At 35.9% G+C, this 12,560-nt stretch overlaps 1 protein-coding gene across 2 annotated transcripts in view; it reads right to left on the bottom strand.

Annotated features, from left to right (window-relative positions):
• Positions 1-4,099: 4,099 nt before the first annotated feature.
• LOC107658784 (adhesion G protein-coupled receptor L4) overlaps positions 4,100-12,560 on the bottom strand; it is an 11,438-nt gene continuing 2,977 nt past the window's right edge. For both annotated transcript variants that reach the window (XM_016447436.1, XM_016447440.1), the window contains 11 exons: positions 11,185-11,352; positions 10,260-10,443; positions 8,502-8,618; positions 8,203-8,402; positions 7,929-8,105; positions 6,812-7,015; positions 6,469-6,689; positions 5,862-5,928; positions 5,471-5,562; positions 4,381-4,549; positions 4,100-4,273 (listed from right to left, as the gene is read on the bottom strand). In XM_016447436.1, the coding sequence (XP_016302922.1) occupies positions 4,211-4,273; positions 4,381-4,549; positions 5,471-5,562; positions 5,862-5,928; positions 6,469-6,689; positions 6,812-7,015; positions 7,929-8,105; positions 8,203-8,402; positions 8,502-8,618; positions 10,260-10,443; positions 11,185-11,352 (1,662 nt within the window). In that variant the 3' untranslated portion in view covers positions 4,100-4,210. The remainder of the gene's footprint in view (positions 4,274-4,380; positions 4,550-5,470; positions 5,563-5,861; positions 5,929-6,468; positions 6,690-6,811; positions 7,016-7,928; positions 8,106-8,202; positions 8,403-8,501; positions 8,619-10,259; positions 10,444-11,184; positions 11,353-12,560) is intronic.

Raw genomic sequence — 12,560 nt, forward strand, 5'->3', positions numbered from 1 at the left:
TTGGGTGAGTTGTTATGGATTTGTGTTTACGGTTTTGAGAACACGAGGCATAGTTTCAAGAAATGCGTTTAAGCAATCGAGAAAAACTGTAAGAAATTTGTTTAACCCAAAAAGCAAATTATGCTCCCTTCGAACTGGTTGTCTTTAAAATACAAATCTTGTGTAATCCCAGGCTATCTGTAATCAGAAGCACATTTAAAACTGGAATATCATTTAATTTCATTCACATGTGTTTCATAAACACATAATCCTTTCTGGATTACAATCCACCATCAAAATTATGTTTAATTATTCATATTTAATATTATAATATATAATAATATTATTATTCTTTAATAGCCTTGTAGCTGGGACAATTTCTTTTTGTTTACAGACGTGACGTAATGACGCAGCGGCATGCTCAAATTTCCCTGCGAAAACCTACCCGTACCACTCAAATTAGAAAACATTATTATAAGCTAACCGTTGTGAACCGGGCTAAAGTAAGGCGATAGTTTTGAAAACTGGCTTGTAATGTATTTGCTCAAATATTAATTTCTGATCATTTGTATCAAAAAAAAAAATAAAAAATTACAGACTGCAACTTTAAACTGTTGTAAATAAATACTCGCTTAGTTATTGCCAAAACCCTTTCCATTTTCTTGTAGATCATTAAACCGTTATGCTGCCTCAGAAGCCTGCCTGAAATCATTTTCAGGAAGGATCCTTTGTGTGCAAACACTGCCTATGTAGTCAGTGTCTGAGAGTGCAGTGAGACAGCAAGTCAGCGGTCTAAGCTTTCAGACAAAGCCCTTGGCTTGCTATTTTAATTGTCTTCGTCTGTTTCTCATGTTCTTCCTGCTCTATTAATTATGCATCCTTTCCTCTTGTTGGAAGGATTGATTTGTAAAACGTTTTGTGAAACATAGAAGCAGAATGTTAAAGTGGCAAGAGCGAATTCTAAAACTGGCAAGAGCAGATTCCAAATCTTCAATACTTATCTTGCTGCATCTGTCCTCTGCTTTTGACACGGTTAACCACCAGATCCTCCAAAAACACATCTCTTCCATCTTTATTTGACCCTCTAAATCTAGCTCTCTCTATTCTAATTCCATTCTTTAAAAAAAAAAAAAAAAAACACTTCTCCCTTTTAGACTTGCACTCTATTCATTTCCTGCTTGTTTTCTTAAAAAAAAAAAAAAAAACTAACACTTGCTTTCTAATCTTTTTGTATTCTATCCATTTTCTTTTAATTTATTATACAATTATCAAAAGCAAAAAAGACCTCTAACACTAGCTTGCTCTATTCTTTTTCTATTGTTATGTTCTCCCCTTTTGGTCTAGGGGTAAATGGGAACGACGGACAATAAATAGTGGAGAGACTTTGAGGATCTCCAGCTCTCCAGGCCCAGAAATCACAACCAACCACAGATTTAAGTTTAAAAACAGCTTGGGTGCCTTTTAATTTTAACTCAATCAAGGGATTAAAAAAAAAAAAAAAAAAAGGATAACATTAATACAAAAATAACAGTAAATTCAAACAAAGAAACATTACCTCGGGAATAGGGCCCGAACAAAAAGACAATACCTCTACCTAAAAGGGGAAAATATTAAATTACCTATACATTAAAGAAAATAAACAAAACAACATATAACTTCCCTCACTCCCTAACTAACCATTAAACAGGAGAAAACATATGGGTATCCTCCACCCTACCTTACCCACAAGCTTAACTGATTATTAAGCAAATCATCAACTCAGGAACCATTGTGACAACCCAAAAAAGAACACAACAAGCGCGATAAGCGCTCATGGGCCTGGAGAGCGGAACAACCTCAAACGCCGCGATGTCTCTCTCCTTCCTCCACGCTCTCTCTGCTATTTTGAACTAGAAGCCAGCAAACACGCACCAATCATATTGTGGACAGCACATTCAGGTGGATGAGCGCAGCTGATCATCATTAGCCTATCAAGCACAGACACACAGGTAGAGAGAGAAAGGGAGAGAAAGAGAGCAAAAATACAAACACCAACTACACTCTTTGTATCAATAATAGAGACAAAAATTAATATGTCATTAGACGTAACACTATTCTATCTGTTTTCTTTTTATTATATTATTTAAAAAAACCCTTGCTACATGTACTGCGTTAAGCTAATTGAGACTTGTTATAGCACTTGTATATCATTGCTCTTTTGTTGATTTTGATTGCTTCCATTGTCCTCATTTGTAAGTCGCTTTGGATAAAAGCGTCTGCTAAATGACAATGTAAATGTAAATGTAAAGTGAAAAAAAGTGAAATTATTGTACTGGTGAAGAAAGTGAACTTGGAACAAAACTTATGAATAAAACATTTTTTTTATGATGATCCGAGAAGTCCTTCAACCACAGTACTCTTGCGGGGACCTGGAAACAGATTTCTGTGCTTTCTGACAATATGCATAATGAACTGTGTTTGTTCTTCAGTCTTTGAGAGGAGTCCGTTGTACTCTTGGATAAGCACAACAACTCTTTCTTGCATTTGCATTGTTTGCCCAGGTACCAGGATCTTCATTTAGGAAGTCCTGATGGAGATCAAGAATAATGAAGAAGTGTTCAGCCATTGTCTTGAAATGCTGCCAGGTATGGTGTCCCATACTCTGAATTTGTGCTCTGCATTTAACCCATTCAAGTGCACACACACACACACACCAATGAGTAGTGAACAAACACACACACACACACACACACACACACACACACACACACACACACACACCTGTTTCCTTTCTGGCACTCGAAGCACTATGATGAGTCCTGCATTTTATACTAGAGTCCCAGCCTGGGATCTGGTCTTGGCTTTAGAGGTGCTGTCCCTGGCGCCCTTCAAACCTCCGAGATTGTTTCGGAGAAATTCCTCACCTTAAAGATGGTGTTCTTGCTGGCTATCACTTCTTTAAAGAGAGTAGAAGATTTGCAGGCCCTGTCAGTTGCCTCCTACTGCCTAGAGGTTGCCCCAGGTCAAAGCGCCAAAGCAATCCGACACCCTAGACAGGGCTATGTGCCTAAGGTACCATAGAATACCGCACAGTCTACGATTCTGCAGGCCTTTCATCGTCCTCCTTTTGTGTCGGCAGACCAAGAGAGGTTGAACTTGCTATGCCCTGTGAGGGCCCTTGAAATTTATGCTCAGAGAACCTCTAGATGGTGGAATTCTGACCAGTTATTGGTTTAATTTGGGCCTCCTAAGAAGGGGTCCCCAGCTTCAAAGCAGTCCATCAGTAAATGGATTGAGGAAACCATTTTTATTGGCAATGAGGCACACAATATGCCCTCGCCTCTGTTGCTAAGAGCCTTTTCTACAAGGAGTATGTCCACTTGGAAAGCTTTATTGCTGGGGGTCTCCCGCCAAGATGTTTGTGATACTGCTGGGTGGTCTTCCCCGCACACATTTATAAGATTCTACAGTCTACCTACCTTCTGTCCCGTGCTCATCGGTGCTCTTGTCCTGAGATTGTGCATGGATAGTTTCACACCAGGACAGGCACTTGTTAGTATGGCGCAGTGATATTTCATTCCCCATAGCATGATAAACTTCAGATGCAGTGCGATTCCCTCGAAAGTGAACATCTCAGGTTACGGATGTAACCATGGTTCCCTGAGAAGGGAACAAGGCGCTGCATCGACTTGCCATACTTCATGCTTGCCTGTGACTGGCTTGCTTCAGCCAATCGGAAGCTAACGCTACTTTGTTCTGCGTGCTTTTTATAGCTTCCATGGCATGCTGACAAATGTATTAATCAAGAATGGAGTAGCTGCACATGTGCTTCACGCTGTGCATATCCCCATAGCATCGTTAACTTCTGATGCAGTGTCTCATTTCCTTCTCAGGGAACCATTGGTTCATAATCCAGACGCTACTGTTTTGTTTAATCTGCCGACATGAACATATTAAAGGCAGAAAATATTTTTATTAGTCCAGAATACAGAACATATAAAACCATCTAAGACAATGAATCGTCAGATAGAAAAAAAAAATTGCTATTGACTGTAAAACCTTTAGCTACTGACTGCAATTGGTTATGAAACGTATAGATCATAGCATGCAGTAACATTTTAGTTAATACATTTCTCTCAAAAATAAATATATTGGAACTTTGTCACATACTTTCCTAAGTACATCTATACAATGCTTAGATTTAAAAGCATTTGCAGGCTGGTGCTGTAGTTAATTTATCTTTTGATAAAGTTCATCGCAGACACTCAAAACAACATGGAACATTCTTGAATAATCTGTAGTACTCCTCTTGAATCTGATGATAAAAGGAAAAACATTTGCAATTACAGGTGCAGAATGGTAAACAGTAATATTGAATAATAATTAATGAGACATACTAAACAAATGTACAGAAGACCTTACCCTCCTGGATAGAATGCAAAGGAATATGAAAATGAACATCCCTTGGAACACGTTGGCAAATGTAAAGAGATATGCTGTGAGGGTGGTCTCATATAAGATGTGCATGACACCAAATGTCCAGGTAACTCCCAGAACAAACAGGAGAGCAATAGCTCCTCTTGTACAAGACCTGAGGAATAATTATTGAATTATAATAAAACAAATAATAATAATAAAAAATATTTGTAATATTTATGAGTTCAGGCTGTAGTTTGACTAGTAATTTTAATATTTAGCTACACTGACATGCCCTAAGAAGAAAATGAAATTTTACTCAGAACCTGAATATTTGCAGATACATTATGGAGTTCAAGTTAAGTCACATGTAGCAAATACACCATGCAAACACAATGAATCAGAACATTATAGAGGATGAGATGCTGTTACGGGGCAAACAAGACGTGAGACGTACGGATCCATTTGCAAGCTTTATTAAGGGCATGGTCAAAACAGGCGAGGGTCAGGCAATGGCAAACAGGTATATAGAAGACAAAACAAGAGCAGTCCAGTAAACAAGTGAGGGTCAGTCGACGGCGAACGTAATCTAACAGGGGCGAGACTAGAGGGATAACCCAGGTACAAAACAAAGGTCCAGGCAGGGGCAAACAGTATCCGAACAGGGCAAGATGAGAGAGGTAATCCAAAGTACACAGGCAATGATCAGAAGACAAGGAAACAGACAAGGCAAGACTAGGCTAGATTAAGAAACTTAAAGCAGGCTCCGTAATGTAGCTATCACAACTAGCGATATGCGCATACAATACTCGGCAGCCTGAAAGGGATCTGAGTGAGTGTTACATAGTGAATGTGTGATTGGTTACAGCTGTGTGCAATCAGTGCTGTGTGCAATTAGTGCAATGGATGATGGGATATGTAGTCCGGGATGACATGCAACAGTTTGTGTAGTGCGAGAGTCAATGTAATGGAAGGGTGACCTCTGGTGGTGATTGAACGGAAGTCCATGGACAGGATACGTGACAGATGCGATCTTTTAATTATTTTTTAATTTTTTAATTAGCACTATATGAAAATAATGAAAGAATTTCTTTACCTGATATTTTCATAGTGACTGATTTCAGGTTTCTTTACTGCAGTGTGACGATAAACCTTACAGATGATCACAGCAAATGCCAGCAGATTAACCTGGGAGGGGATAATTGGCTTTGATGTCAAATTTATTAATCAAGAAAGTACATTGTGAACTATATGCAGTAATTTAATTAATTAAACAGCATATCATGTTATTAATTCATTTTTTAAAAACTGATTGACAGGTATAATAAAATCACATTTTGGATGTCAATTAATCTCGATACATTTGTGGGATTTCTGTCTGCTGTATTAAGAATACAGCAAAATTTGAATGATTGTTGTATTGATATTGAGTGTACATATTGAGTGTTGTTACTGTATGTTGCAATAACACAAGAGCTGATACTCACCAGAATGATTAGACAGGCTGGTCCTATAAAACTCCAGATGAAGTTATTTTCAGTGCTCAGCCAACACCTTAACAAGATATTAATAACATGAGGTAGTAATGTAAAAGTAGATTTACATTGTCTGGAAAAAAAAAGTGAGAGATGCAATGCTTAAAGGAATAGTTCATCCAAAAAAAAATAAAAGTTTGTCATTTACTCACCTTCATGTTGTTCCAAAGCTGTATGAGTTTATTTCTTTTGTTGAACACAAAATAATATATTTTGAAGAATGCTGGTAACCAAACATTTGCTGGCAGCCAATGACTTTCATAATATGGGAAAAATAAAAATACTATGTAAGTCAATGGCAACCAGCGACTGTTTGGTTAGACAGAATTTTCATTTTTGGGTGAACTATACCTTTAAATATGATCCACTTTATTTTACAGACGTATGCTTTTTTAAAAATTATTATTATTATTATTTTTTAATAAACTGCAGTCAGTTGTAAAACTATTTGCACTACAAAGTGTTTATGATTAGAATAATTAAAAATAATATAACAACAAATATAATAACAAATACTTTCCTTAACAAATACCACTAAATTAAAATACTAAAAACTTACACGGTACTAGTGCCATAATATTTATAGCCAAGAGTTGCAGATATTGCAACAACCACGGCAGGACTCCCATAACCAAATATGTAGAAGTTCCGGTGGAGAAAACCTTTGTTATAGATGACACCAACAACGATGAGATATAAATGGATTCCCTCTATACACATCCAGGCAAATGCAGCCAAGAAGAAATAGTGCAGCAGGCCAGCGATAAGAGAACAGAACCACTGAAACACACAGTGAACAAAGATGTATTAATATTACATTGCACTACAGTACTTAACATAGGCTACTTTTGTATAGGGTTTATGTCTCCATCTGACACATTAATAAAGTGTGAGGAGTGAACCTTGTGTGCGGTCTTGTTAATCCCGATGAGGAAGATGAACTGGGCCATGAAGAGGCTGCAGCACAGGTTCTTGTGGATCGTGGTTCTGGTGTTCTGGATGTCTCGGAAGAACCAGAAGGTGAAGATACACAGGGACAGGCAGATGATGGAGATCACCATTCCCAGCTGCGTTATTCTTGTCAGAACATTATAGTGTGCAAGCAACTACATAAAACAGAGCAGAAACAGGATTCTGCATGAATATGATATTTTAGATTTGTGGTTATAGTTTGGGTTTCTGATTCAATGTTTTATTGTCAGCTAGCTCTTCTCAACATGCCACATATCATTTATCATCAAAGCACAGAAGTAATGCATTAGATGCTGACATTTAGAATTAGAATTTATTTAGAATTGGGTTTGGTCATATTACACTAATTATGAGGGAGCATATAGTGATGTTTGCTGTAGCAGTCACCACTAATACAACCTACTGGACTTAACATTTTAATTATTTACCACTGTAAAAAAAAAAAATATATATATTTTTTTCAATATTTTTGAAAGAAGTCTCTTACAGTATACTCACCAAGGCTGCATTTATTTGATCAAAATAATAAAAATAAACAAATAAATAAAACAATAAAAGAGTTTTCCATGCAATGTTTATCTACCCCTTGGTTCTTGAAAGTTGTTTAATGAAATGATATAAACAGGCTTCTTTGGCATTTAAACATTGCTGGTAAATAAACAAACAAAATAAATAAATAAATAAATACATAACTTTGCATCTCTCCACTGTATTTATGTTCAAACTGAATGTGGGTATCTCAAATAAAATTTTACTACTTTTACTACTATTTCTACAGGTTTACCATGCCTTTAAATACTCCAGACATATAAAAGCACAATAACATTTATTTTACACTGACTCCCAATTAGTATTTGAGTATTTCAGGTGAACTGACCTTCACTAATCACAAAGTGAGGTTAGTTCTGATAAACTGTCAAGCTACATTATTGATCTGTAGTTGCCAGTTGATTTTATTTTTTGGCATCTAATGCATCCAAGTACTTTTTTAGGGGCCACTACATTTTTTGAGGGGACCAGAAGGGGGCAGCAGTAGTTTAGACTTACATTGGCTTGAGCAGAGGACATGAGAATTGCGAAGTGTGTCAGATGATTACAGGAACATGAAGTGTGTGTGGCATTCACATGACTGCGGGCACAGCCATCCAAACTCCAGTGTCCCATCATGCTCTGGGAATACTCCCAAAATGCACACTTAGTCTCATCGTGGGCAGGATCTATCTCCTTTATGAAAAAGTAAAACTCATTCAGTGCATTAAATTAAAATTACATTCACACCCACAACCATTTCAAATTAATTAATAAATCAGCCAAACTGCACCTGTGTGTGTTTGAGAGTGAAGGTCACATTGTTCAGTGCAAATGTCTTTGGGTTACTGATGGCTGCTGCTATTACTGGTGAATTAACTGTAATTTCACCCGCTGATGCATAGCGAGAGTAATTGGCCACACCAGGGTCATCAGCGGGCTTTAAAAGATCGCCAATATTGTTATAAATGAGAAATACTATGGAGGTGCTGCCTAGACAGAACAAGACATAGAAAACAGACATACATTTTAATCATTTGGTGCATTTGTATTCAGTTTGCTATGAAGGTTTAAGAAAGGTCTTTCACAAACCGTTATTGTTTTCCCCTTTTGAATTCTTAGGGGTCAGCGAAATGGAGTTTCCTTGGATGTTTGTTGAAACGGGATGCTTTTGTAATTGGTGGGGTTCAAATGTGTATAGTTTCATTTCTAGAAAACAAAGTGATTAGCACCGTTATCATCACAAACAGTTTAACTAAAATAGTGTTAAATTGCAATAAGGTATGCTGCCAAAAATCTACTGTAAAAATATGATTTCCGGTATTATTTCCGGTATCATGGAATGACACAATAAACATAACAATTTAAATAAAACATAATGAAATGTGTTTCATCATGCAGGGACTTTCTAAAATGACTCATAAACTTTTTTTAATGTTAAACAATAACAATCAAATTAATTAGTTAAATTAAATTAAATTAATTTTGTTTTGTTTTGTTGAATATAGGTTTTCTGAAGATTTTAATACTTTTTATTTCCAAATTCTTGTAGTATTTGAGCACAAATTACATTTCCCCTTCAGTACTTAGTTAACTAATTAGGAGGCTTTTACATTATTTTTCAGTTAAAATTACTTTTGAAGTGTATCCTACAGCTGTTCTGTCCATAAGATTTGCAGTGTATAAAATGAGTCACGCACTGCATGAAAGAAATAATCCATGCACAAAAAAGATAAAAAACTGTCACTGGGGCGTAGGGGTTGAACGACTTCTGACTTTTTAAAGTCGACTTTTATGTGATGAAAGTCGAGTCGAAGTCGACTAGTCGCTGATGATGTCATTAATGAACAAGATCTGCGCGAGATGTAGGAGCTACTGTCTGTAATGTGTGTGCGTTACAGTGCAGCAGTGTATTAGATTAGAACGGTGATTAACTTACCTACCTGTACAATAAGCGGTTTAAAACGTGCATTCTCCCATTCAATTTCGAGCATCCAGTAATATAATCTCACATGTCTTGTGGAGCGCTTTCAGAGTATGCATTTATTTGTCATTTTAACTGTTTGGAAACGGAGCGTAAATGTGGAAGTCCTTCAAAGATTTCTTATCCTGTTGCGCCCTCTATAGGACCAGCGACTAGTCAACGTCAAGTTTAAAGGGTCATGACAGAGCATTGAAGTCGACTAGTCGATTAGTCGGTGCAGCCCCTACTGGGGCGGTACCCCTTCAAAATGTACAAATATGTACACTTTAGGTACTAATATCTACCTTTAAGGTACTTTTATGCACCCTTTAGGAGTAAATAAGGTACTTTTTTTTCTTCTTTTTCTGAGAGTGTAGAAAAACAGAAAATGTACTGGTAATTTTCTGCCTGGACATTATCCATTAAGTTTACGGACATTTCCTTTAACCCTACACCCTTACAAAAAAGATCTTTGGCATCTATGATTCCATGAAGAGCCTTTAACCTCCATGGAATCTTTCCATTGCAAAAAAAAGATTCTTTATAGTGGAAGAATATTATGATTATCTTCACATTATGAAAATATTCTTTAGACTTAGAAAAAAATGTCTCTATTAAGAACTATTCACTGAAAGTTTTTTTTTTTTTTGTGGAACCCAAAACAATTCTTATATGACACTGCTATGAAAACTCCCTTTTGGAACTTTTATTTTTAAGAGTGTAGAACACTACACAATGACATATTGTGTAATTCAAACTACAGTACAAGTAAAACACCCGCGAAAAATCAATTTGGAAAATTCCTTCACATTCACACTGTACATTATATAGCTAATTCTATTTTTATGAAATGTGGTGCGTTATATTTTAGGCCTCAGAAGACTCACCTACTTCACCGGCATCCACCTGCATCCGCGTTGTGTGTGTGTATCCAGCAGACAGGGCCAGTGTTTCCTTCTCTGCTGTATGAAGGAGTGTGGTGATGTAATACTTCCTCAAATCCTCATTTATCCTATTCCATTCTACCTTTTCATCCTTCTTGACTAAGTTATTCACACTGAAAACCAGATTCTATCAGATAAAGCCAGAACAAAACAAACATGCAATGATTTAAGTTACGAACATCAACTGCAATCATGTATGATCTGTTAAGCCCTGTTCACACCAATGACAATAACTATAAAGATAATGATAAAGATATAGTTCTAAAAATCGTTCTCAATATTAAAACATAGCAGAGTCCACACCACAACTATAACGATAAAAGCACAGAGAAACGATTTCGTTGGAATTACTTTCAGAACGATTTTTTCAAGCTTATGAACGATAAAAACATTGACAGCCAATCAGAATCCATCCTGCTATAAGGGGCTAGAGAATTTAAAGCGGCAGACGCGTTTGCGCTTAGAATAAATAGACGATATCGTTCGCTGGTGTGTTTAATTCGATAAATAATATTTAAATTTAGTGTTGACCTAATTTAGTGTTTCTTTGGGGGTTATGCTTTTTTAATTTAAACTTTGTTAAAGGGGTCATATGATGTTGCTAAAGAGAACATTATTTGGTGTATTTGGTGTAATGAAATGTGTTTATGCGGTTTAAGGTTCAAAAAGATTTCAGACTTTAGTCTTTGCAACTTTACAGATATTCTTTATGCACCAAGAGCTTGTAACACTCCAAAGAGAAAGGAAAAATTGAAATCGCATCATATGACCCCTTTAAACTTTTTGGTGGAAAACATTCAGGCTTACTAAAATTAGCAGGTGTGTTTCTCTCTTCTTGCTTGTATGTGGAAGGGCACATATAAATTACCGTGATGGTTTCATTGATGTGTTCCTTAGGATGTTCAGACTCATCTGCAGGACTTAGTTTATGGCTGGCCATGGCCTCGATGTAGGACATGAGGAGAACAGGAGAGAGCTCAGCTGATGTTTGAAATCTTATCTCTTTCAGACGCTCTGGAGTTGACAGATTAATCATCTACAGAGAGGAAAATAGTTTTAAAATTCACTCAAATATGGTAAAAGATACATCATAAATGACAGTATTTGAAAGATTATACATCACAGGGAAAATGCAGACAATACACAGCTGTCCTACCATGTTTATATCATTGGCTTTAAATAATCAGCAAACACATTGAAATTCTGCATATGTATAAACTTCCTCAGACAAATTTGGTTATAGCATGATTAGTCTATTAGTATAAGAGGTCACAATACTCATAACAAGGCTAGTCACCAACCAGCCATTATGCAAAACAGAATCAGTTTAAATGGTGCTAAAATGAGATAATTGTCTAGTATTTGCTATGAGAGGAACTGCAGGTCTACAACTTCGCCAGCAGAGGACGCCATTCTCTCACACTTACATCAGAACTGTGAAACTGCAGGATTAAGGACTGAATGCTGTAAGGACCTAAAAGCAGCTGTAAACACATGTAATATGTCTAAAATATCGATTATTATTATTATATTTTGTCATTGTTGTTTTTATATTATATATAAATACTATATCAGCTTAAAATTATATCTTAGTAATAAAGTTGATAGTGATGATGGTGATGATAGTAATGATGTTTTGTCTTGCACTGATGCACATAAAGCAGCACTGTCACACTTTGCACTTTTTGAATTAAAAACTTTCCTACTAATTTATTATTGCACATAATATTATACATTAACTGTGGATTTAAATGAATTATAGTTGTAAAAAATAAATGAATAAACTGTAACAACTGTGGATACAATTATTTTACAGCTGATTATAAGATTGTAAATATGTCTAACATATACACTACAGTTCTTTCAGTATTTTTATTTCAAATAAATGCTGTTTGTTTTAACTCTCACTGAATCTTGAAAAAAATATTATTATGCTTTCCACAAACATTTTAAGCAGCACAACTGTTTTCAACACTGATAATAATAATAAATGCAAATCAGCATATTAGAACATCCTTCTAATGGATCATGTGACACTGAAGACTGGAGTAATGGGTGCTGAAAATTCAACTTTGCCTCAGAGTAATAAATTACATTTTAAAATATATTCAAATGGAAAACTGCAATTTTAAATAGCATATCAGCATTATACAGTATATGTCGTTTGTTTTTCTTATATTATTTCTGTCTGGCTTCTGTTGAATAATGGCAAAAGGCAAGTTAAGAAGCTGACAATATTAAATA

This window comes from Sinocyclocheilus anshuiensis, unplaced genomic scaffold (assembly GCF_001515605.1).
Source record: "Sinocyclocheilus anshuiensis isolate Anshui unplaced genomic scaffold, SAMN03320099.WGS_v1.1 scaffold1957, whole genome shotgun sequence".
Taxonomy (NCBI): domain Eukaryota; kingdom Metazoa; phylum Chordata; class Actinopteri; order Cypriniformes; family Cyprinidae; genus Sinocyclocheilus; species Sinocyclocheilus anshuiensis.